Source organism: Piliocolobus tephrosceles, chromosome 15 (assembly GCF_002776525.5).
Source record: "Piliocolobus tephrosceles isolate RC106 chromosome 15, ASM277652v3, whole genome shotgun sequence".
NCBI classification, from domain to species: Eukaryota; Metazoa; Chordata; class Mammalia; order Primates; family Cercopithecidae; genus Piliocolobus; species Piliocolobus tephrosceles.
The window spans coordinates 90,299,743-90,326,051 of NC_045448.1; the positions used below are offsets into that span (position 1 = coordinate 90,299,743).

The 26,309-nt window shown below is 42.5% G+C and overlaps 2 protein-coding genes and 1 non-coding gene across 5 annotated transcripts in view; all 3 read right to left on the reverse strand.

Annotated features, from left to right (window-relative positions):
• Positions 1 to 1,298, reverse strand: part of LOC111528207 (zinc finger matrin-type protein 1-like) — an 11,959-nt gene extending 10,661 nt beyond the window's left edge. Inside the window, exon 1 of the mRNA XM_023194910.2 lies at positions 1,169 to 1,298. The gene's annotated coding sequence lies outside the window, so the exon portion shown is untranslated. The remainder of the gene's footprint in view (positions 1 to 1,168) is intronic.
• LOC111528209 lies at positions 930 to 1,124 on the reverse strand. The gene has a single exon (XR_002726906.1). It is a non-coding gene; the product is annotated as a U2 spliceosomal RNA (small nuclear RNA).
• Positions 1,299 to 13,942: 12,644 nt separating the features above from the next.
• Positions 13,943 to 26,309, reverse strand: part of LOC111528196 (lysine-rich coiled-coil protein 1) — a 29,514-nt gene continuing 17,147 nt past the window's right edge. Inside the window, exons 2-4 of one of the 3 annotated variants that reach the window (XM_023194878.2) lie at positions 24,051 to 24,156; positions 21,198 to 21,356; positions 13,943 to 15,322 (exon numbers count right to left, since the gene is read on the reverse strand). In XM_023194878.2, coding sequence (XP_023050646.1) covers positions 14,521 to 15,300 — 780 coding nt within the window. In that variant the 5' untranslated portion in view covers positions 15,301 to 15,322; positions 21,198 to 21,356; positions 24,051 to 24,156 and the 3' untranslated portion in view covers positions 13,943 to 14,520. Of the gene's footprint in view, positions 15,323 to 16,424; positions 16,513 to 21,197; positions 21,357 to 24,050; positions 24,157 to 26,309 lie in introns of those variants that run through there. The other 2 variants (XM_023194879.1, XM_023194880.1) reach the window with 2 other exon arrangements.

Consider the following 26,309-nt stretch of genomic DNA (forward strand, 5'->3'; position numbering starts at 1 on the left):
CCCCCCCCCTCCTCAGGTTCAAATGATTCTTCTTTGCTGGGATAAGAAGCGCCCACCACCACGCCCAGCTAATTTTTGTATTTTTAGTAGAGACAGGGTTTCAAGATGTTGGCCAGGCTGGTCTCAAACGCCTGACCTCCGGGGATCCTCCCGACTCGGCCTCCCAAAGTGCTGGGATTACAGGCGTGAGCCACCATGCTCGGCCTCCTTTTTATCTTTATTCGTTATTTTTTGAGACAGGGTTTTGCTCTGTCATCCAGGCTGGAGTGCAGTGGCACAATCATGGCTCCTTGACCTCTTGAGTTCATGCAGCAATCCTCCCACCTCATCTTCTTAGGTAGCTGGGACTACAGGCATGAGCCACCACACCCAGCTAATTAAAAACTTTTTTTTTTTTTTTTGGTAGAGTGCCAGGTGCAGTGGCTCATACCTGTAATCCCAGCACTTTGGGGTTGGGTGCGAGGATCGCTTGATCCCTGAGCCCAGATCCCAGGAGTTTGAGACTAGTCTGGGTAACGCGGGGGAAACACCTCTCTCTACAAAAAACAAAAACAAAAACTTCACACTTGCCCATTGTTGTGGCACGCGCCTGCTACTCCAGAGGCTGATGTGGATGAACCCAGGAGTCCAAGGATGCAGTGAGTGAGCCAGAATCGCGCTGTCTCAGAAGACTCAGTCTTGCCGTATTTGCTCACGCTGATCTTGAACTCCTGGGCTCAAACAATCTTCCTTCAAAAGAGCTGGGACTGCTGTGCGTCAACCACCTCATCTTGGAAAATTTAATCGAAACGGTAGACCTATGTCTTATAAACTGCTAGCATGCCTGTCTTTTCTTTTTAGTCATACTGTTATGAAGTCATATACAACCACGAAAACTCTAAGTTAACGAACGTACGAACAACTCCGTCTTTATTACTATTTATGAGAAGAAGGGCACCACCATTCCTGGAAATACTACACTACCAGGTAGACAAGTGCAGAAAACAAACCTAGCCACCATCATCGCTTCCTCCTTCCAAAAACGCGTTTAACACTCCGTTGTCAAATTCAGAACACACACAGACATTAAACCGATAAGAACAAGACACTACATTTGATCATTACCCAAAAAGCCAAAAATCGACTACAGCAATATGGCCCCTCCCAGATCCTCCCTTCTTGCACTCACCTTAAGGTCACGGTGAGAAACCTTACTTTCGGTAAATATCTCACTTGTTTTCTGATGTAAATATTATATTGAAAACATACCCTCTTTGAGACATTTTGTCTGCTTCTTGACTAGTGACTTTCGATCTTTGCCGCCCCTTTTCCTTGGTCCCGAGGGCCGTTCATTTGCATGCCCCGCCCTCCCTGCGCCCAGGAGGCGTGGCCAACAAGAGGCCCGGTCCTGCACGGCGCCCCGGGGAAGCTGGTTTGGAAGCTCTGGAGCGACCCCACTGCCGGGTAAAGAACAATATTTGCCCAGAACTAAAGGGAATTTGGGATGAACTTGCCGTAAGAGTGTGGGACGAAACTGTTTCGGGCAGAGCAGTCGGAACTTACCTGAGGAAAGCATGGGGAGAGGAGTCACTAATATGAATGAGTGGCACGGACAGGGCGGCCTTACAGCGCCCTCAGTGTTGGAAGGGAAGACCGTGCAGCGCCATGGGGACCAGGGCGGCAGGCCGCAGCTGGGGTGGGGGTGGGCGCCGGTCAGGGTGCTTTGGAGCGGATTCTGTCCTCGGGAGCTGCGGTTCTTCCTCCTCTGCCGTCACCGGCGGGCGACCTTAGGCAGGGAGTGAAATGCAACCGGAGCCCTGGAGGGAGGGTGAAGCCGCGCGTGCAGGAGGAACCTACTATTGGCGAGTTCAGGCCCCGCAGCTGCGGAGGTGGGGGACCCTGTGTGGCGGCCTGCTGAGCGGCTGCGTGCTCCGCGGTTGGAGGGGGGAGCCTCCAGCCCACCTCCTTTTTTTCAGCCTAGAAACCGCTAGTTACCCCCTTTCTTATGCGACCAAGACAGTAATAACTTGCACGGCCCTCCGGGTCTGCGCCCATTCTCCTCTGAGGATTCGCTCATCCACCGGGAGGCCTGTTTTCCTCACCTGTTGTCCCTCTGGCATGCCCTAGGCCTCTTGGAGTCCAGCTAGCATCTATCTGACCGCTGTTTCTGAGGTGACAGCATGCTAGCAGCCCTCGCTCTCGGCGCCTCCTTGGCCTCGGCGCCCACTCTGGCCGTGTTTGAGGAGCCCTGCAGTCCGCCATGACACTGTGGGAGCCCCTCTCTGGGCTGGCCGAGGCCGGAGCCAGCTCCCTCTGCTTGCGGGGAGCTGTGGAGGGAGTGGCGCGGGCGGGAACCGGGGCTGCGGCGCTCACCAGGCCAGCGCGAGTTCCGGCGGGCGCGGGCTCGGGCTCGGCGGGCCCAGCACTCGGAGCGGCCGGCTGGCGCTGCAGGCCCAGGGCAGTGAGGAGCTTAGCACCTGGGCCAGCAGCTGCAGAGGGTGCGTCGGGTCCCCCAGCAGTGTCGGCCTGCCAGCGCTGTGCTGGAGTTCTTGCCGGGCCTCAGCTGCTTCCCCGCGGGGCAGGGCTCAGGACCTGCAGCTGGCCATGCCCGCACCCCCCACCCCGCAGTGGGCTCCCACGCAGCCCGAGCCTCCCCGACGAGCACCGCCCCCTGCTCCGTGGCGCTCCGTCCCATCAAACACCCAGGGGCTGAGGAGTGTGGGTGCAACCCGCAGAACTGGTAGGCAGCTCCGCTCAAGGATACGTGAGGAATCCACTAGGTGAAGCCAGCTGGGCTCCTGAGTCTAGTGGGAACTTGGAGAACTTTTATGTCTAGCTAAGGGATCATAAATGCACCAATCAGCACTCTGTGTCTAGCTCAGGGTTTGTAAATACACCCATTGGTACTCTGTATCTAGCTGACCTAGTGGGGACTTGGAGAACTTTTTTGTCTAGCACTGGGTGTCTAGCTGGAGGATTGTAAATGCACCAATCAGCACTCTGTGTCTAGCTCAGGGATTGTAAACGCACCAATCAGCACTCTGTCAAAAATGGACCAATCAGCAGAATGTGGGGGGGGGGGGGGGGGCAGATAAGGGAATAAAAGCAGGCTGCTAACGCCAACCAGCGGCAACCCAGCCTCCTTTTCTGAGAGTGGGAGTTTTGTTCTTTTACTGTTTGCAATAAATCTGGCTGCTGCTCACTCTTTGAACCCAGGCCACCTTTATGAGCTGTAACACTCACTGCAAAGGTCTGCAGCTTCACACGTGAAACCAGCAAGACCATGAACCCACCGGGAAGAATGAAGAATTCCAGATGCACTACCATTAAGAGCTGTAACATTCACTGTGAAGGTCTGCAGCTTCACTCCTGAAGTCAGAGAGACCATGAATCCACCAGAAAGAAAAAAGTGTGGACACATCTGAACATCTGAAGGAACAAACTTTGGACTACCATCTTTAAGAACTGTAACACTCACCGGGAAGGTCCGCAGCTTCATTCTTGAAGTCAGCTAGACCAAGAACCCACCAATTCCGGACACAGTTCCCACCCACCACACTCCCTCCCTAGTTCTATCCCAGCTCTTTAAACAGTTGGAGTTCAGACCTCAGACCATGACAGCACACGGGCCTGAACTGCAGTATGGCCCTGGACAAGTTCCTTAATCTCTCTGAGCCTCAACTTCCTTGAAGGAGCGGTAACATTGTTATTAGTAGCCTCCTGGCCCCAGTACACGGACATACATATATGTGGATATCCTGTGAGGGGTCGTCTTTTCTTTGGGTTGTTTCTTGTCCGCAGAGGTCCATACTTTATGTTCCTGGAGGCACCAGCTGAGTCACTGATGCACTCCTGCATCCAGCATGTTTAAGGGAGACAGTCTGGGGAGGGCAGGGAAGAGCCTAGAGGGTCCCTTAGTGATCAGGGCTGTGATGGGGGTGTTACTGGAAAAGGGACCCTATCCAGACCCCAAGAGAGGGTTCTTGGATCTTTTGGAAGAAGGAATTTGGGGCAAGTCCATAAAGTGAAAGCAAGTTTATTAAGAAAGTAAAGGAATAAAAGAATGCTTGCTCCATAGGCAGAGCAGCAGCATGAGCTGCTTGACTGACTATATTTACAATTATTTCTTGATCCTCTGCTAAACAAAGGGTGGATTATTCATGGGTTTTCTGGGAAAGGGGTGGGTAATTCCTGGAACTGAGGGTTCCTACCCTTTTTAGACCCTATAGGGTAACTTCCTGATGTTGCCATGGCATTTGTAAACTGTCATGGCACTGGCAGGAGTGTCATTTAGCATGGGAATGCATTATAATTACCATATAGTGAGCAGTGAGGATGACCAGAGGTCACCTTCGTCACCCTCTTGGTTTTGGCTGGCTTCTTTACTGCATCCTGTTTTATCAGCAAGGTCTTTGTGACCTGTGTCTTGTGCGGACTTTCTATCTCATCCTGATTTAGAATGCCTAAGCTAGTGGGAATGCAGCCCCACAGGTCTCAGCCTTATTATACCTAGCCCCTGTTCAAGATGGAATTGCTCTGGTTCGATTGCCTCTCACAGGGGCAGCGCACAGTCACATCTTGGTCTCTGCTGCCTCATCCTTCCAGATCTTTCAGATGTTTGCCGTCTGGCATTCTTGGATAGGAAGACTGCTTCCAAAGTGATGCAGGATTTTTCTTGGACACTTTTCCAACTGTAGACTTCTGGCCTTCGATGCTCCTGCCCATGCCTAGCTGTGCCCCAGGCAGGAGGTGCCCTGCCCACTTGGGCTTGCACTCTGGTGGGGATCCTGCAGCCACCAAGACTGCATGCTCAACCCCAGTAGGAGGGGGTGTGTGAGCAAGTGAGTGCCTCATCTTGCCAGCCACTCCAAGTGCCCTTTGGGGCTTGCAGCTGGATCAGGCCTGTTGGAAGCGACTCCCAGGGTGAACTCTGACATCCAGATGAAATGAACTTGCTGGCGCCCAAACAGTAAAGTGCTGACTCTGAAGCCTCAGAGGGGGTGTTACAGCCATGCTAACAGTTCTTTTAGTCCCACTGTCAGCAGCCTGACAAACAGGGGCATGTTAACAACGAATGGGGGGGGTGCGTTAACAACTCTTCAGTCCTGTTGTCTGCTCCTGCTGGAGGCTCCCTGGCTGGCCTGGCCCTGCACTGCTTCTCATGGCAAGTGGCTGCTACTGGTCGCAGACAGTAGGGGAGGTGTGGAGGGCTATGGTGTTACTGTCTTCTTTGTACCCTTTGCTGACAATGGAAGGGTGAAAAGGGCAGAGAAAACTTTTATGAAGTGATGAAACAGCTCTCAGGGGAGAGGGGATGCGAAAGGTGGTCCCTGACCTGAAGTCGGGTGGTCTCTCTCTCAGTGTGGCTGAGTCTGGGGTTTTTATGGGCTCAGAAGTGGGGACTGCATGCTGATTGGTTTATGAGTATGCAAAAAAGGCTAAAATAAAGGCACCATTCGAAGGTGGCTTGACAGTGTGGAAAACCAATTAGGGAAGGGTAGAGATATGTAAAGTAAGTGAAAGGTTGGGATCAGTCAGAGGAAAGTGCACCAACAGGAAGAGGGTTTCTCAGTTCAGTCCATGGATTTATCCACGACTTGTAGCTTAGCTTTCAGACTTTTAAACTGCCTTTGGTTTGAAAGTTGGGTTTCACTGGGGACATGCTGCTATCTGCCTAGGGGTTTGTCTGTCTCCTACCACTATTAAAAGTACTAAATCAGTGCATCTAGCCTGAGGGCTGCCCCTAGTCTGGCCAGCAGAGGTTTTTGTTTTGTTTTTCTTTTGTTTTAATTAAAATTTTAATTAAAAGGGACTAATATAGATGGTTTTTTAAAAATTACCATATGTGTTGAGTATTTATGCTATACCAAGCACTTCCCATATATTTTCTCATTTAATCCTCAGAATAGCAAGGGTGATTGTCTTATCTCCATCCTATAGATGAGAAAGCTGAGACTCAGAGAAATTAAGAAACTCACGAGGTCATGTTGTAAGTAAGTTAGTTTTTGCTGTGTCATAAACCACCCAACTGTTTATGATTTCAAACAGGTAATACTTGTTTCTCAACAACTGGATGGGGGCTGGATGGCCAAGGGGCCTCATATTTTAGGGACAGGAAGAGCTCATCGTCAGCTGGGTGTTGGGGATGCGACCACAAGTCTCATTATCCAGGAGAGCTTGAACATAGGGGTTGAGTTCCAAAAGCAGCGTAAGGGCAGCAACACAAGAACTTTCCATGTCTCACTTATGTCATATTTGCTATTCTCCCATTGGCCAAAGCAGGTCACAAGGGCATGGCCAGCCAGTATGAAAGGGGACAACCAAAGGGGTGGACACAGGGAGTGAGAATTGCTGCCATCTTCCCCAACAAAGAATCTACCATCCATAGCTTCTAAGTGTACAACTGGAAATCAAAACTAAGTTTGTCTTACTTGAAAGTTCAAAACTGTCTTGGAGCTACTGCCCGGGGTCTAGGAATCCAGAACATTCCACACATTGCCTAAGCCAACAACCTGTTGCACACACACACCTGCAACTGTTTTGCAAATGTATATGGATCTGGTTGTCATTGATAAAATGCAAATTAATCTAGATGTATTATTCAGTTCATAGTATAATTTTGTTGTATTTTCAAATCAACAGATATTTACATAATTTCGAAGCAGCTCTTCACAAAATATTCATTAGTTACAAAAGGAAGTCACTTCACAGGGAAAAATCTGGCAGGTGTCACCTTAAGTAACCAAAACGAACATCATCAGTAATAGGACAAATTGCAAGCATGTGCCTCCTGAGAGTCTAGCATGAAGAACACAGCATCACTTCTATGATGTTCCTGCCAATAATACATAATTGGAATCGAATCCTAAAGCAACAAATTCAAATTAAGAAAAATTCTACAAAATAATTGGCCTGTTATAGAAGTGTAAAAGTCAGGAAAGTTAAGGAAAGACTGAAGAACTGTTCCAGACTGAAGATGAAAGAGACATGAGAAATAAGTGCAGTGATGATTCTGAACTGGATCCTGACTTGGCAAAACTTGAATAGGAACTGTTGGTTGGATGGTAGAAATATATTAATGTTGATTTTCTGATTTTGCTAGCTATATCACAATTTTAAGAAGACACAGTATTTAGGCGTTATAAGGAGTCAGGTCAGGAACTTTCAAGTCATTTAGTAAAATAAAAGTTCTTTGTACTTTAATTCTAAGACTTCTATAAATTTGAGGTTATTTTTAAAATACTTAAAAAAAACTCTTTTAAAGTCTCTTAAAATGCTGTCCTATTAATAATAGATTTTTAAATTTGTTTTTATTTTTATCAAGGTTTTGTGTGCCCATAGTTTGAAGTATTGTTTTTATTTATTAAAACATTGTTTAATGTCACTCCATTCAGAGGTAATGAACTGTTAGTTTGTTGTTGTTGTTTTTGAGACAGAGTCTCGCTCTGTCACCCAGGCTAGAGTGCAATGGTGCAATCTCAGCTCACTGCAACCTCTGCCTCCCGGGTTCAAGCAATTCTCCTGCCTCAACCTCCTGAGTAGCTGGGATTACAGGCACCCGCCACCATGCCTAGCTAATTTTTGTATTTTTAGTAGAGACAGGGTTTCACCATGTTAGGCTGGTCTGGAACCCCTGACCTCAGGTGATCCATCTGCCTTGGCCTCCCAAAGTGCTGGGATTACAGGTATGAGCCACTTTGCCTGGCCTGAAGTGTTAGTTTTATGTCTTTTTTTTTTTTTTAAAGATCAATAGTTCCCTTATCTCCACTTTCCCCCTTTCCTGCACCTCAGAGGCAACTACTTTCAGCTGATTACTTTGACAGGTATGACCTTATTTCCACATAATTGCTTATGTCATGATTTATTTCTTTTTGAGATACGGTCTTGCTGTGTTGCCCAGGAGGGAGTGCAGTGGTGCTCTTGTAGCTCACTACAACCTTGAACTCCTGGGCTCAAATGATCCTCTGGCCTCAGTCTCCTCAGTAGCTGGGACTACAGGTACATGCCACCATGCCTGGCTAATTTATTTTCACAGAGACAAGGTCTCACTGTGTTGCTTGGGCTGATCTTTAACTCCTAGGCTCAAGTGATCCTCCCGCCTCGGCCTCCCGAAGTGTTGGAATACAGGTGTTAAATCAAGTTTAGCCTAAAGCTGCCTCCTCACATATATAAGTGTGGCCTAAAGGTTTGTCTGTATATCGTGACAAGTGGAGTAACAGACTACACTTGTGCCAATCACTGAGTTTTGGCCAAATGTAGCCAACTGTTCAAACCATGTTCAGATAAGGCAAATGCCAAGCTGTAGCCAAATTCACCTGTCTCTGTACCTCATTTCCATTTTCTGTCCATAAACCTTCCACCACATGACTGCGCTGGTGTCCGAGCCTACTCTGGCTGGGAAGGCTACCCAATTCTTGAACTGTTTATTGCTCAATTAAACTCCTTTAAATTTAATTTGGCTGAAGTCCTTCCTTCCTTCCTCCCTTCCTCCCTCCCTCCCTCCCTCCCTCCCTCCTTCCTTTTTTTTTTTTTTTTTTTGAGACGGAGTCTCGCTCTGTCGCCCAGGCTGCAGTGTGCTGTGGCCGGATCTCAGTTCACTGCAAGCTCCGCCTCCCGGGTTCACGCCATTCTCCTGCCTCAGCCTCCCGAGTAGCTGGGACTACAGGCGCCCGCCACCTCGCCCGGCTAGTTTTTTGTATTTTTTAGTAGAGATAGGGTTTCACCGTGTTAGCCAGGATGGTCTCGATCTCCTGACCTCGTGATCCGCCTGTCTCGGCCTCCCAAAGTGCTGGGATTACAGGCTTGAGCCACCGCGCTGGGCCCTTCCTTCCTTTTTTTTTTTGAGATGGGAGTCTTGCTCTGTTGCCCAGATGGGAGTGCAATGGCACGATCTCGGCTCACTGCAAGCTCTGCCTCCTGGGCTCATGCCATTCTCCTGCCTCAGCCTCCCCAGTAGCTGGGACTACAGGCGCCCACCACCACGTTCGGCTAATTTTTTTGTATTTTTAGTAGAGACGGGGTTTCACCGTGTAGCCAGGATGGTCTCGATCTCCTGACCTCATGATCTGCCCGCCTTGGCCTCCCAAAGTGCTGGGATTACAGGCGTGAGCCACTGTGCCTGGCCTGAAGTTTTTCTTTTATCACAGGTGTGAATCATTGTACCTGGCTGTCCTAAATTTTTAAAAACTATCATGCAAGTCATAGTTACTTCCTCAAGACTGTCATTATCACATACTTGTAGTGTGCCCTTGCTCAATTTTTATGGTTTTAATTTAAAAATTGGAAAAAGGATCTGCCTGCTATACTGTGTAGTTAAGTTGTGTGCGCTAACTACTGAACCATGGCATCTATTTTGAAACCATTTTGAAGAAATCACAGTACTTGGGTATCTTACTGAATATTCTTAGGTAGTTGGCTCCTGAACAATGTGGGGGTTAGAGGCTCTGAACCCTGTGCAGTAGAAAATCCGAGTATAACTTGTGACTCTCCCAAAACTTTACTAATGGCCTGCTGTTGACTGGAAGACTTACCATATCATAAACAGTGGATTAACAGCTATTTTGCATGTTACATCTAGTGCATGCTGTATTCTTACAATAAAGTAAGCTAGAGAACAAAATGTTACTAAAAATCATAAGGAAGAGAACATAGATTTACTATTAAGTAGTAGTGGATCATCATAAAGATCTTCATCCTCAACATTAGTTGAGAAGGCTCAGGAGGAGAAGAGGAGGGGTTGGTCTTGCTGTCTTTTTTTTTTTTTGAGATGGAGTTTAGCTCTAGTTGCCCAGGCTGGAGTGCAGTGGCGTGATGTCGGCTCACTGCAACCTCTGCCTCCTGGGTTCAAATGATTCTCCTGCCTCAGCCTTCTGAGTAGCTGGAATTACATGCGTCACCATGCCCCGCTAATTTTGTACTTTTAGTAGAGATGGGGTTTCTCCATGTTGATCAGGCTGGTCTCGAACTCCCGACCTCAGGAGATCTGTCGGCCTTGAACTCCCAAAGTGCTGAGATTACAGGCGTGAGCCACCACGCCTGGCCTTGGTCTTGCTGTCTTAAGTGTGGCAGAGGCAGAAGAAAATCTACGTATAAGTGGACCTGTGCAATTCAAGGCCATGTTGTTCAAGGGTCAACAGTAGTTTTGAATTTCCCCCAAGCATTAGACTCAAAATAACCTGTGAAAAAGAATTTTGTCAGCTCTAAAAATGCTGATAATTCAGCTGACCTTGTTTGTAATACCTGTCAATAAAGACTATACTATCTTGGGGTTTTCAGAGAAGAAGGTATCTTTTAGGACTGATAATTCACAGCCTACTTGTGCTCTACTTTTGTTCTCTTTTGACCAGTAGACCAGACATGTTAAACAGAGGCAGTAAAACAGCACAAAATAATCTTACTCTGTCAATGCCATGGAAGAACAGTTAATTTGGGGATCTACTCAGTCACTCTAAGACTAGTCACATAGTCAGTTATAAATCTACCTAATAATATAGTTTTTTAGCCTATATTATCATTTTGTCCAAACCAAAAAAAAAAAAAAGTTATATTCCTTACCTATAGAGAAATATATCACCAAGTGTATTTCCTTATTGTTAGGATTAAGTCATCAAGGAACGGGAATGTCTAATTTTTCTGTTCTTGGTGATTTTGATACAGCTGCGATGACTGGAGGAACACCAGGGTCTTTGGTCTCACGCTGACAGGATTGACATGGACACACATGGATTGGTTTTAAGAAGCAAAAAGTTTAATAGGCTAGAAAGAAGGAAAGAAGAAAACAGCTCCCCTGTACAGAGATAAAGGGAGGGGGGATTCAAACAAAGAGAAAACCCTGTGTGCCACAGAAAAGTGGCTGCTTATATTGGGATGCTGGAGGAGGCGGTGTCTGGTTTCCATAGGGCCCAGGGGATTGGTTTGACAGGTATGTAATTCACGTAGCCCATGAAAAAACTGGCCCTCCCATCCTAGCCTTTTAACATGCAAATACAGGGTGTCTTGCCGTTCTACACACGGGGATATGTTGGGACAAGGGAGAAGGCTGAGGGAATCGCCATGTTTGGGTGGACCCAGTTTCTAATGGCTGGGATTTGCATAGCAAAGCTTGGCAGCCCTGCTCTAAGAGCAGGGGCTTTCCTGCTAGATAAGACGTTTCTGGAACTGCTTTAAAAGAAACAAAAACTTCCCAAGGACCCCCTTTTCCTCTCTAGCTGCCTAAAATAATTTCTTAATAACTCCTCTAACAATTCATGTTGGGTTCTAATGGTCGCCTCTTCCCCTTCTAGGCTCCAGTCTAAGATGATTTTTATTTTTTTTTTGAGATGGAGTTTTACTCTTTTTTCCCAGGCTGGGATGCAATGGCATGATCTTGGCTCACTGCAACCTCCGCCTCCCAGGTTCAAGCGACTCTCCTGCTTCAGCCTCCGAGTAGCTGGGATTATAGGCGCTTGCCACCACACCTGGCTAATTTTGTATTGTTAGTAGAGACAAGGTTTCACCATGTTGGCCAGGCTGGTCTCAAACTCCTGACCTCTGATGGCCTCTCAAAGTGCTGGCATTACAGGCATGAGCCACCGTGCCTGGCCTGTGTGTTTGAAATGTATTATGGGAACTGGCTCATGTTAAATGATTATGGAGGCTGAGAAGACCCGCAATCTGCCATCTGTAAGATGCATAACTAGGAAAGCCTGTGGTTTAATTCAGTCAGTGTGAAGGCCTGGGAACTTGGGGGTTAGGGTGGGGTTAGGTTAGGGTGTAAGTTCTAGTTGAATGTGAAACGCTGAGAACCAGGAGTACCAATGTCCAAGGAAAGGAGAAGATGGATGTCTCAGCAAAAAAAGAGTAGGCAAATTTGCCCTTTTTCCTCCTTTTTGTTCTGTTTGGGGCCTCAACAGATTGGATGATCACATTGGGAAGGCCATCTGCTTTACTAATTCACCAATTCAAATGTTATTAATCTCTTCTGGAAACACCTTCACAGACACACCCAAAAACAATGTTTACCAGATACTCAGACATCCCTTAGCCCAGTCAAGGTGACACACACAATTAAAAATCACAGATGAGGCCGGGCGCGGTGGCTCAAGCCTGTAATCCCAGCACTTTGGGAGGCCGAGACGGGCGGATCACGAGGTCAGGAGATCGAGACCATCCTGGCTAACACGGTGAAACCCCGTCTCTACTAAAAATACAAAAAACTAGCCGGGCGCGGTGGCAGGCGCCTGTAGTCCCAGCTACTGGGGAGGCTGAGGCAGGAGAATGGCGTGAACCTGGAAGGCGGAGCTTGCAGTGAGCTGAGATCCGGCCACTGCACTCCAGCCTGGGCCACAGAGCGAGACTCTGTCTCAAAAAAAAAAAAAAAAATCACAGATGATTACAAAAATAACAGATGGGAAGAGTTAGAGTATAGGCATGCTAATAAAAGTTTAAGTAATAATGATTTTATCCAGTGTTTATCTTTTCAGACTAAAAGTTGTATTTTAGAATACAAAATGGGAGGCCGGGCGCGGTGGCCCAAGCCTGTAATCCCAGCACTTTGGGAGGCCGAGACGGGTGGATCACGAGGTCAGGAGATCAAGACCATCCTGGCTAACAAGATGAAACCCCGTCTCTACTAAAAAAAAAAAAAAAAAAAAAATACAAAAAAAAAAAAAAAGAATACAAAATGGGAAGGGCAGTTAACTTTTGTTTGTGAATTTCCATCTCCCTACCATGGTAAAAATAATTTTAGCAAAACAACTTTAATGTTAATATTATAATAGACATATAAGCACATTGTAGAATACAAAGAGAATTTTTTTCTTTCTTTTTTTAAGTGGGGCTTGGGAATTTTCATTTCACAGTCTCCTTGTTATCCAAGGCATTTTTAGAGGCCAGTCTTTCTAGTCATATTTGATAATGAGGAAGATGAACTAATTGACTTCCCCAAAGTCACATAACAACTTCATGGCATAGCTGAAACTAGACTCCTGGGATTCAGATTCTCAGGCCATCAGTCTTTCTACAACAAAACAGTGATGCTTAAATACTTTAGATGCATATCACAAAAAAGGGGATTATTAGAATGAAAACACTGATTAGGACAAGATAATTTAATGGCATTTTATTTCCGATAAACTCTTCTCTCTTCAGTTTTAACTGTTTGAAAAAATTGTGGGCATGTCAGAGGTGTGTAAACTAGAGTAAACTCCATCTTGAATAGCAGCTGGGCAAAATGAGGCTGAAACCTATTGGGCTGTATTCCCAGATGGTTAAAGCACTGTAAGCCACAGGATGACATAGGAGGTCAGCACAAAATACAGATCATAAAAACCTTGCTGATAAAACAGGTTGCAGAAAATAAAGCCAGACAAAACCCACCAAAACCAAGATGGCCACCGAGAGTGACCACTGGTCGTCCTCACTGCTAAACTCCCACAAGCGCCATGCCAGTTTACAAATGCCATGGCAACGTCAGAAGTTACCCTATATGGCCTAAAAGGGGGATGCGTATCAAGAAATAACCATAAAAATGGGCAACCAGCAGCCCTCTGGGCTGCTCTGTGGAATAGCCATTCTTCTATTCCTTTATTTTCCTGATAAACTTGCTTTCACTTTATTCTATGGGCTTGCCTTGAATTCTTTCTTGTGTGAGATCCAAGAACCCTCTCTTGGGGTCTAGATTCGGACCTCTTTCCTGTAACATCTTTCTGGCGACCAGTGAAGAGCCTATAGTGAGGAAACCCCTGACCCAAAAGCTAACTTTGGGTAAGTGGTGGGGTCCTGTAACAGTCAGTCATAGATTTCCACCTTAAAAACCAGGTTCACATGTAAGTAAGCAAGGTATAATAGATAAGGAATTTTTTACAACTTTAAAGTGTGACCTACCCAAAAGATCTTGCCTCTTAAGTATGAACTGCCAAGTTATTCTCTCCTCCTCCCAAGAGAAAAATCATTGTTAAATAGGAACAGACTGACACACAACATGTAGAAATTAGAATACTTTATTATAAATATTTCCAGAATATAAACTGATTTTGTATCAAGACTATTTGAAACTTTAGAAACTTTATGTAACCTAAGATTATAATGTATTTAATTTTCCACTTTCCAGCCTAGAAAATAAACTGCAAGTTAGATCTAATAAAGGAGAAAAAAATTGCTTCATAGAGAAAAACCAATGAACATAAAATACCCAACTCAAAACTGTAACAAACCCAATCAAGAAACAGATTGTGCAAAGTCCATTAATCCTCCAATTTAAAATAAATAACCTCCCAAGAGAAAATAATTCCACCATCAAAGCAATTTGATGAATAAAAGCAGAGTCACTTTCATTAAAGAAAATTACACTATATGTCAAAAAAAAAGTAATAATGCTTTTAGAAAATGAGGAGAAGTAATTTCTGTGTTGGAGAGCAAGCATGCTAAACACTTTCTGTTCACTTGGCCTTTGTTAGAAGTTAACCTATTCACATAAGAAAAGTGGTATGAACATGGACATCATAAAACCAAGCTCTCACCTACTTTTTCAACTTAATTTTGGAAGAACCAACTTTGAAAGCTTCAAAATCCAAGAATAGACTGGTCCCAAAGCATTTCCTCCTCTGTCCTTTCTTGGCCTTGTTCCTTTTTCTTTTTTGTACGCTTGCGTTCCTCTTTCTTAGAGACTACATCTCGGCTTTTTTTCTCCTTTCGATTCTTAAGCTTTCCTGTACTGACATGTACGGTTTCTATTTCCACCTCTGTCTTCTTTCTTTGGATGCTCTTGTGTTTGTCTAAATCAGTTTCCTCACAACTTTTTTTTCTCTTATGCTTGGACCGCTCCTCCTCTGATTTTTCTCTGCCTTCCTCTGGGCACCTTTTCCTCTTCTGATATATCTGTTTGTGACTGGCTTGATGAGTACTGATACTGTTATCTGAGGAGAAGTGCTTGTAAACTCTAGATTCTACACCATGTGAGCCACAAATATATTCTTGCTGATTAAAGTTCAGGGGTACTGGTTTTTCTGAGAAACAGTCCCTGGTGAACTGACAGTAGCTCAGCGAGTCTAGTCTCAATCCGCTGTCATGGGCTGGTAACCACTGAGGTAACCGATTTTCCACTGTTTGTGAAATATTGCATGATCTTGGGTAGGTCTGGATGGTTTCAGATGGGAGTCTCTGGTCAAACATTCTATATGTGGGTCTGGAATTAACCTCTCCTTTGTACCCACAGGTTTCCAAATAGTCCCCTCTCATCTTTCTGAAACAAGTCTTTGGCTCTAAGCCTCTGGCTTTCTGTACTTTAATATAATCTTCAAGTTCATCTTGAAAAGAGTCATATGTCTTCTTTGAATGCTTCATTAGGTTGACAAAATGGGATTTTCTGCAAAGAAGGGAGAAAATTCTTACCAGATTATCTTGTCCTGAGCATTTCCTTTGCTTTTTTTTTTTTTTTTTCCCCCCCGAGATGGAGTCTCGCTCTGTCGCCCAGACTGGAGTGCAGTGGGGGTGCTCTTGAGTCACTGCAACCTCCGCCTCTTGGGTTCAAGCGATTCTCCTGCCTCAGACTCCCGAGTAGCTGGGATTACAGGCGCATGCCACCACGTCCAGCTAATTTTTGTATTTTTAGTAGACACAAGGTTTCACCATGTTGACCAGGCTGGTCTCAAAGTCCTGGCCTCAAGCGATCCACCCACCTCGGCCTCCCAAACTGCTAAGATTACAGGCATGAGCCACTGCATCTGGCCTCCTTTGCTCTTGATAAGAGCTTTGAAAAACAAAGCAGCTCAAACAAATTACAACCTAGTTCAGCATAAAAGTTGAGTATCTTGACATTATATGCCAAAGGGTAGCATCAGGATGGTCAGATACCTCCTAGGTCATGTACCAGTAACTTTACCCTTCTCAGAAGTGAGAGGAAAAGGGCAGAAGGGAACTGATACACATGTTGCTGTCATAGGGACAAAATGTGAGACAAGCAGGGATGTGTGGATAGGAACCACACAACCACAGTGGGTGTCTTGGTATTAATGTTCAAATAATTTCTGAAGTTCTCATGAATTGGTTTCCTATATATTAGGTTTCTAAGACAAGTAAAAGAACCACAGATATAGAATTTGATTTTTAAAATCTTTGGTTTACTCAAGATAAAATGAACATACTCACCTGACGAGAGTACTGTTAAGACTTAACAATAAAAGGATGTTTATAAAATGGACTGGGAATGCTGAAAATTGGAAATTCAGTTATACGATGAAAACTACTTTTAGGTATCAGGTATGAGGGAAGATGAAGGAACAGAGTTCTGTATCTTCTGTGTAAGCTTGGATTTCATTCCACTACTTCTCATTGGTGAAAAAAGCATTCTAGAATGTCTTCTGGTATGTTCTCTCTTAAAGTACTGGTGAGAGGCATAAGGGAAGAAACAGGGTGAAAACTGAAAGGGGATAGGGCTGATGTGGAGAAAAGTTTCAGAAGAAACTTACAGTAGATACACCGTTTTTGTTTGCTGGATTCTTTTTTGGGGGGAGGGGCAATCTGTTCCTGATTCTTTCCTTTCCTCACCTCAAATCCTGAATAAATACAAATACAGCAGAAAATATACTTACTATAAAATTATAATGCCAAATATATAGGTGTGTGTGTGTGTATATATATATATATATATATATATATATATATATATTTTTTTTTTTTTTTTTTGAGATGGAGTCTTGCCCTATCGCCCTGGCTGGAGTTCAATGGCACAATCTCGTCTCACTGCAACCTCCACCTCTGGGGTTCAAGTGATTCTCCTGCCTCAGCCTCCTGAGTAGCTGGGACTACAGGTGCACACCACCACGCCTGGCTAATTTTTGTATTTTTAGTAGAGATGGTGTTTCACCATGTTGGCCAGGCTGGTCTCCAACTCCTGACCTCAGGTGATCTGCCTGCCTCGGCCTCCCAAAGTGCTGGGATTACAGGTGGGAGCCACTGTGGCCACCTGCCCTTTATATTTTTGGTAATACAGTTTATCTCAAAAAATTAGGAGGGCATATATCCCATGTAGAACTGAACACTTCTTCAGCTCTCAGAAACAAGGCTTGTTTCTGCTAAAGGGAAGAAATGTTCAATTCTACATGGGATATACTCCCTCCTAATTTTCTGAGGCTAATGATCAGCCAGTTTTTCAAATTTGGAAATTTGAGGTTAAAAAGAAAATCTAAATGAAGCCTAGTTTGTCAAGTTAGAAAACATAGTTCCTGTTTAACTTAAATAGTATAAAAATTCTGACTAGAAAAATAATAAAAAATAATGTAACAAATACTTGCTTAAATATGGGCAAACTATTTTAACCTATACTTCAGAAAAGAATATATGCAAATAGCCAATAAGCACATGAATAGATGTTTAAAAGCACTGATCAGCAAGTAAATATGAATTAAAACCACAATGAGATACCACTATGCACTTACTAGAATGACTAAAATGAAAAAGACTGACAATACCAGTGCTGATAAGGATCTGGAACTCTCATACATTGTTGATAGGAATGTAAAATGGTACAACCACTTGAAAAACAGTTTGGCAATTTCTTAAGAAGTTAAACATACATTTACTAAATGAATGCAGTTATTCTATTTCTAGGTATTTACTTAAAGGAAAAGGAGATACAGTCATGCACTGCATAACAATGTTTTGGTCAACAATGAACTAAATGAATATATGATGGTGGTCCCTTAAAATTATAGTGGAGCTGAGAAATTCACAATAATGTGAATAATGCACAATGCATTATTCATGTGTTTGTAGTGATGCTGGTATAAACAAATCTACTATACTGCCATATAAAAGTATAGCATATACTATGTACAGTACATAAGATTTGATAACTATATTACTAGTTAATGGTTTATTTACTATACTATATTTTAAATTGTTATTTTAGAGTATATTCTTTCTCCTTATTGAGAAAAAGTTAACTGTAAAACAGCCTCAGGTAGGTCCTTCCGAGGGTATTCCAGAAGATGGCACCATAAGAGATGACAGCTCCATGCATGTTACTGCCCCTGAAGACCCTCCAGTGGCACAAGATGTGGAGGTAGAAGACAGTGATGATGATCCTGACCCCTGTGTAGGCTTAGGCCAATGTGTGTATTTGTGTCTTAGCTTTTCATAAAAAAGTTTACCAAGTGAAAAAAAAAAAATAGGGCCAGGTGTGGTGGCCCATGCCTGTAATCCCAGAACTTTGGGAGGCCAGGTGGGTGGATCACTTGAAGTCAGGAGTTCGAGACCAGCCTGGTCAATATCGTGAAACCCCAACTCTACTAAAAATACAAAAATTAGCGGGGCATGGTGGCACATGCCTGTAATCCCAGCTGCTGGGGAGGCTGAGGCTGAAGAATCGCCTGACTCTAGGAGGCAGAGGTTGCAGTGAGCCGAGATCGTGCCTCTGCACTCTAGCCTGGGCAACAGCGCGAGACTCCATCTCAAAAAAATTAAAAAATTAAAAATTTAAGAATAGGAAAAGGCTAAGATAAAGATATAAAGAAATAAAATATTTTTGTGCCGCTGGACAATGTGTTTTAATCTAAGTGTGATTACAAAAGAGTCAAAAAGTTAAAAAAAATTAAAAGTTTATAAAATGAAAAAATTATAGTAAGCTAGGGTTAATTTATTACTAAAACAAAAATATTTTAAAAATAAATTTAGTGGGCTGGGTGTGGTGGCTCACGCCTGTAATCCCAGCACTTTGGGAGGCTGAAGTAGGCAGATCACCTCAGGTTAGGAGTTGGAGACCAGCCTGGCCAACATGGTGAAACACCATCTCTAGTAATAATATAAAAATTAGCTGGGTGTGGTGTGGGCCTGTAATCCCAGCTACTTGGGAGGCTGAGGCAGGAGAATTGCTTGAACCTCGGAGGCAGAGGGTACAGTGAGCCGAGATCGCGCCACTGCACTGTAGCCTGGGTGACAGAGCGAGACTTTGTCTCTAAATAAATAAATAAATAAATAATTTAGTGTAGCCTAAGTGTACAGTATTTATAGTCTACAGCAGTGTACAGTAGTATCTTAGGCCTTCCCACCAACTCACCACTCACTGACTCAGAACAACTTGCAGTCCTGCAAGCTCCTCCATTCATGGTAAATGCCCCATATCGGTGTACTACTTTTTCTAATCTTTCATATCATCTTTTTACTGTTTCTTTTTGTTTAGATAGGTTTAGATACACAAACACTTACTGTTGTGTTCCAATTGCCTACAGTACTCAGTATAGTAACATGCTGTACAGATTTGTAGCCTAGGAGCAATCGGCTATATCATATAGCCTAGGTGTGTAGTAAGTTATACCATCACTCTATGATGTTTGCACAATGAGAAAATCATGACACATTTCTCAGAATATATCCTGGTCGTTAAGTGACACATGACTGTGTGCCTATACAAAGACCTGCACATGAATGTTCATATAGTTTTATTTGTGATAGCCCCTGAAAGAAAAGAAACTCAAATGTCAATCAACAGGGGAATGGATTAAATCAAACAGTGGTATAACGACACAATGAAATACTATCAGTCATAAAAAGGAATAAACTATATTGATACACATGATGTGAGTGAATCTCAAAATAATGAAAATAATTATAATTCTTTTTTTTTTTTTTTTTTTTTTGAGACGGAGTCTGGCTCTGTCTCCCAGGCTGGAGTGCAGTGGCCGGATCTCAGCTCCCTGCAAGCTCCGCCTCCCGGGTTTATGCCATTCTCCTGCCTCAGCCTCCCGAGTAGCTGGGACTACAGGCGCCCGCCCCCTCGCCCGGCTAGTTTTTTGTATTTTTTAGTAGAGACGGGGTTTCACCGTGTTAGCCAGGATGGTCTCGATCTCCTGACCTTGTGATCCGCCCATCTCGGCCTCCCAAAGTGCTGGGATTACAGGCTTGAGCCACCGCACCCGGCCATTTCTTCAAAATAGTGACACACTAGGCATAGTGGGCTCATGCCTGTAATCCCAGCACTTTGGGAGGCTGAAGTGGCAGAATTGCTTGAGTACAGAAGTTCAAGACCAACCTGGCCAACACAGGGAGAACCCATTTCTAAAAATAAATAAATAAATAAAAAGTAATAGAAGGCTGACAAAAGAGTACATACGATATGATTCCATTTACATAAAACTCTAGGAAATGGAAACAGTGGTTGCTTGGGGAGAGGTGGGAGGAAAAGATTCTAAAAGGGCGTTTTTTGGGGGATGATGGATATGTCCATTATCTTGATTGTGGTAATCATTTCATGGCTACATACATCTGCCAAAACCTACCAAATTGTATACCTTAAATACATACAGTTTACTGCATGCTAACTATGCCTCAATAATGCTGTTTTAAAAAAGTGACTAATGGCCGGGCGCAGTGGCTCAGGCCTGTAATCCCAGCACTTTGGGAGGCTGATGCAGGCAGATCACCTGAGGTCAGGAGTTTGAGACCAGCCTGGCCAACATGGTGAAACCCCCATCTCTACTAAAAATACAAAAAATTAGCCAGGTGTGGTGGCACATGACTGTAGTCCCAGCTACTCAGGAGCCTGAGGCAGGAGAATTGCTTGAACCCAGGAGGTGGAGGTTGCAGTGAGCCGAGATCGTGCCACTGCACTCCAGCCTGGGTGACAGAGAGAGACTCTCTCAAAAAAAAAGTCACTAATGAGATTTAAAAGATGTTGATAATTGTTGAAACTGGATGATGGATACATGAGGGTTCATTATACAATTTTCTCTATTTTTGAGTATGTTTGAAAATTTTTGGTAATAAAAAGATTTTACATCTACTAGGAGGGCTATAGTCAAAAAAAGATAATAGAAAGTGTTAGCAAAAATGTGGAAAAATTGGAAACTTCATTCATTGTTTGTGGAAATGTAAAATGGTGCACCTACTTTGGAAAATAACTTAGCAGCAGTTTCATCAATTCCACTTAGCAATTCCACCCATATACAGCCAAAAGAATGAAAACCTATGTCCATGCAAGAAGTTGTACACAAATGTTCACAACAGCACTATTCATCACAACTAAAAAGTAGAAATAATCAACCCAATGCCCATCAACTGATAAATGGATAAACAAAATGCGGTATATTCATATAATATTATTCAGCAGTAAAAAGGAATGAAGTACTGATATATGGTACAACACGAATGAAGCTTGAAGACATTATGCTATGTGAAAGAAGCCAGTTCCAAAGGACCACAGATGGCACAGAGATGAACAACGAGGTGAATGGAACCTTACTTACCCTTATCAGGCTGAGAATCTGGTGGAGAAATCTGATCATATTCACTCAGTTTTTCAGCATGAACTTTCAAAGAGTGAGACTATACAATAACTGGTGAGCTAAAAACCATGATTCAGAAATTAAAAATCAATTTTTGTCCAATTCTCCACTCTCATTCATCTGAAACCAAACACAATCTTGTTACGAAGATTAAATAATTCAAAGTTTATAATTACATCAGCATAGACCAATCATCTGAAAATTCACAAAATTTATCTTCATTTTATTAATTTGCTTCTTATAAATCTGAAAATAAAGCCTAACTTGTAAAAATGTTTAAACATACTTTATTTTTATAACAATATTTTTATATAGTTTTATTTTTAATTGACAAGCAATAATTGTATATATTTATGAAATACAATATGATAGTTCAGTACCTGTATATAATGTGGAATGATCAAATTTGGTGAATTAGCATAGCCATTACTTCAAATGTTTATCATTTCTTTGCAATGTGAAAACTTAATCTCTTACAGCTACTTTAAAAAATATTGAATAAATACATTTTGAATATACATGAACTATAGTCACCTTCTTGTGCAACAGAACACCAGAACTTATTCTCCTATCTAACTGTAACTTTGTACCCCTTGACAAATGTCTTTCCTTTCTCTGTCCCCTCCCTCACCCTACCACCCAGCCTCTGATAACCACCATTCTACTCTCTACTTCCTTAAGTTTTTCGATTCCATGTACAAGTGAGATCATATGGTATTTGTCTCTCTGTGCTTGTAAAGCCCTAATTTTTTGAGCATTTTTTTATACCCTGGAAAAATAAATAACATTTGTTTATTTAAGAAGAAATTACTCCAAATTTATTCTACCCTAGGTATATACCCCCAAAGAACTATAAATTGAAAAATAGCACTTAAGAGTTTTAATATATTTGGTCTGAACTAAAAGTTTACGAACAGAGTTTCGCTTACTTTCAAATCAAAGTATGAGCTTCCGTAGACAATCCTATGATTAGAATTATTTCTAACATAAAGTTTTATGTTTCTGTTTGTGACAGAGACTACCAGTTGTCTCCCAATATATTTTTTACTTCTTCCTTAGTAACAAACCTTAGGAAATGTGTCTAGCTAAAAGACTAACATGTTCTGGCCATTGTTAAAGCAACATGTAGTCATGTGAATAAATTCTGGTCAATAAGAAGAAAGCTCAAGTGCTGTGTAGGATTCTAGGAGGGATCCTCCCTTCTGCTGCTGAAATGAGGATGTCATGGTTAGAAATGAAACAGTCATCAAACAACATGAGGAAGTAAGTCAGGACCTTAGAATAAAAAGACAGAAAATGTCTAGGTCCTCTCTGATGATCATGGAACTCTCCTAACGGCCTTGTACTGCCTAACTCCACACTTTTAAATGAGGCAAGGAGTAAACTGTTATGGGTTCAAGCCATAACAGAAAATAATCTCTGAATATATTTAAAGCCAACCATGTAAGAGTAACTAAAATGTAAATGTAGGGAAAAGGACACTAACATTTTCAGAACACAATTATGAATGATGTGTATTTTCTGTATTTTTCTACATTGAATATTACTTTATAATCCTTTGAAAATTATTTTTAAAATTTCAACGAAACTCAAGTTATCACAGAGCCCTTTGTCTATTTCTTAGACCTCTGGGCTCTGAAGACTGAGCCTAACATATACTAGACTAGAATATAGTAGATTAAGAATTAGGGCAAGACAGAGATTGCCACTTCCATTTTTCAGGTTGAAGAAACATACTTAGAGAGGTCAAAGTGATTTGCTCAGCAATTAATGGTGGAGTCAAGGCTTGAATCCAAGTTCTCCCAATCCAAGGCTAAGACATGACTGTAATTATGGTACTTTAATCTCAACCACCACATATGAAATAAAATGCAGTTTCTGACATGATTATCAACGGGGAAAACTAGATGAGTTCTCGAAAAAAGCACAGCAGGCCTATGTTTCATTTCAGTAAATGTATCTACTACTTTTGGTATCCCAGATACCACAGATTAAAGAGATCTAGGAAAAATAAATAACATTTGTTTATTTAAGAAGAAAGAAAAGAGAGAAAGAAAGAAAATGAGCTTCAGAGATAGAAATGAGCTCTAGGGTAGCTCATCCAAGTCTCAGAGTGTGAGAAGAGCAGAATGGGAAAAGACTATTGTAATGTAGTATACAAAAGACTATTCTTTCTCCAGGATACTATTATACAGCAAAGATGATACAAGTGAGTAACTATATCATATAAAAGGAAAGAACACTGGACAGGGAATCAGATCTCATTTATTGGCTTAGCCATGCCCATGACTAGCTAAAAATAATCACCACTCCTCCGGATCTCAGTTTCTTCTTCTATAAACTAAGGAAGTACGATCATTAGACATTTTACCTTCCAATGCTAGCATTCTAAAATCCTGTGCCTTGAAAACAAGGCAAAGTCAAGGGTAAGACTGCTGCATATTGTGTTGTAACCTTTGATTACTGTAAAGGAAGAATCTGGGGATCTACAATATCTCTTGACTTATATTAATATTTTCCTGCGCAAGCTTCATAATATCTTCCTTATATTTACAAGAACTGATACAGTGGCTTTCTGCATAAGGTAGAAGACAGAATGGAGAGAAGAAAAGAAAATGAGCTTCAGAGTTAGAAAGATCTGAGTTTAAATCCTAATTCCCCAAATGTAAGTCAGGAAGTTATTTCCCTTCTCTGAGTCAGTCATCCAAAGGACAATACTTTTCTTGTACGGATTAAATAAAATGACATATATGAAGTTTACCCACTACATTTAAAAAGTGACATTAGGACATATTCCTTCTATTTTCGACCTACCTCATAATGCAAAATCCTTTGTTATTTGAACTGTAACACTACTCCACAGACATCTGTTATAAAAGGTATCTGTAAAAGTTCAGTCTTTGTTCATTCATTGTGGTATCTATCAATAAAAGAGAGGTAAGACAGAAGATTATATTAAATAGTTAAGGTAATATTTTTAATGTTCAACTACTATATTTCATATACCATCTCAAATCTTAATTTTCTGAGTGCTTGCAAGGCTACAGTAATAAATTTTTGCTCATTAGAATAAAAATTTTAATATGAATATTTTGTAAGACTCTAATATTTAATATGCTAACATATTTTTTAGTCTACAAAATACTATTCTGAAGGAAAAGTTACTGGGGCACCAGTATTGAAAGTCTGGGCTAAGAAATCCAGTTTTGGCATTTTATGTTTTAAAGCTAACAATCTCAAGAAATGCAGTCAATTTTAAGATAGCTAATGATTCCAGATACATCACCAATGTCATCTGAGAATCACATGGGGGAACCACAAACTATCTTTTTTTTTTTTTGAAACAGGATCTGGCTGTCACCCAGGCCACAGCATGATTCTCCTGTCTCAGCTTCCTGAGTAGCTGGGAGTACAGGTGCATGCCACTGTGCCTGGCTAATTTTTTTTATTTTTTGTAGAGATGGGGTTTCACCATGTTGCCCAGGCTGGTCTCCAACTCCTGAGCTCAGGTGATCCAACCTACCTTGGCCTCCCAAAGTTCTGGGATTACGGGCATGAGCCACTGAGCCCGGCCAACAAACTATCTTAACCTGTGGTAGACAACCTTCTTCAACGGCTGGTACAAATACAACCACACAAATTTCACTAAATAGAGCTCAGACAAGCCCTTCAAAGCTACAGTCATATTCACATATTAGCTTCTACAACTTTTGCTAAAAGTGTTTCTCACTTAATAAATAATCTACGCCAAATTACTACATTTACACTTGGGTCTGTACTTCAAATCTAAAGTTCCTAACAGCTAACATTTATTTTATAGAAGTTTACCAGTTTATACATAGGGTGCCAATCATATAACATCAAAATTGTATTTTCTACCTGGTAGTTTAAATGGATGAGTTAGAATCATATGTAATGTCATGGAGAAATGCCCATGATGTATTAATGGGAAAAACAATGTATAGAACTCTATCAATCAATTGTTCAATCAGCCGGGCGCGGTGGCTCAAGCCTGTAATCCCAGCACTTTGGGAGGCCGAGACGGGCGGATCACGAGGTCAGGAGATCGAGACCATCCTGGCTAATACGGTGAAACCCCGTCTCTACTAAAAAATACAAAAAACTAGCCGGGCGACCAGGCGGGCGCCTGTAGTCCCAGCTACTCGGGAGGCTGAGACAGGAGAATGCCCTGAACCCGGGAGGCGGAGCTTGCAGTGAGCTGAGATCCGGCCACTGCACTCCAGCCTGGGCGACAGAGCAAGACTCCGTCTCAAAAAAAAAAAAAAAAAAAAAAAAAATTGTTCAATCATAAAATCCAATTTTAGTGTAAACAACCCAAAATATACAACCCCAACTTAAATATATACATATGTATTTACTGTAAGGAAGGAATAATACATTTGGCCTCCAATCCATTCACTTCCTTTCCTGGAGAAGAGGGAAAAAGAGAAGGATGATTGACAACCGGACCTCAAGTAAAGAGCCTAATGATATTTGCTTGGAGGAAGAGATCTTACCACTAAAATGCTCTTAGCAAGATGTCCCTGGCTAAAGATTACCTGTAGTAAATAAACCCAGAATCTATGAGGCATCTCTCTCTGAAGAATGCCACATAAGGTATACAACTCTCTAGGGTATAACATGGAGATGAGTCACAATTTAAACACCCCACTGTGTGAGGTGATCTTGTGAATCTTACTTAGAAACCTTACCTATTTATTCTGGGCCAGAGATACATGTCCAAAGTTGGAAAACATGGTGTATTGGTCTGTTCTTACATGTTACAAAGACATACCAAAGACTGGGTAATTTATAAAGGAAAGAGGTTTAATTGACTCACAGTTTTGCATGGCTGGGGAGGCCTTAGGAAACTTACAGTCATGGTGGAAGGTGAAGGGGAAGCAAGCCACTTTCCTTTCAAGGTGGTAGGAAGGAGAAGTGCTGAGTGAAGCGGGAAAAGCCCCTTATAAAACCATCAGATCTCGGGAGAACTCACTATCATGATAACAACATGGGGGAAACTGCCCCCAATTCAGTTACCTCCACCTGGTCTCTTCTTGACATGTGGGAATT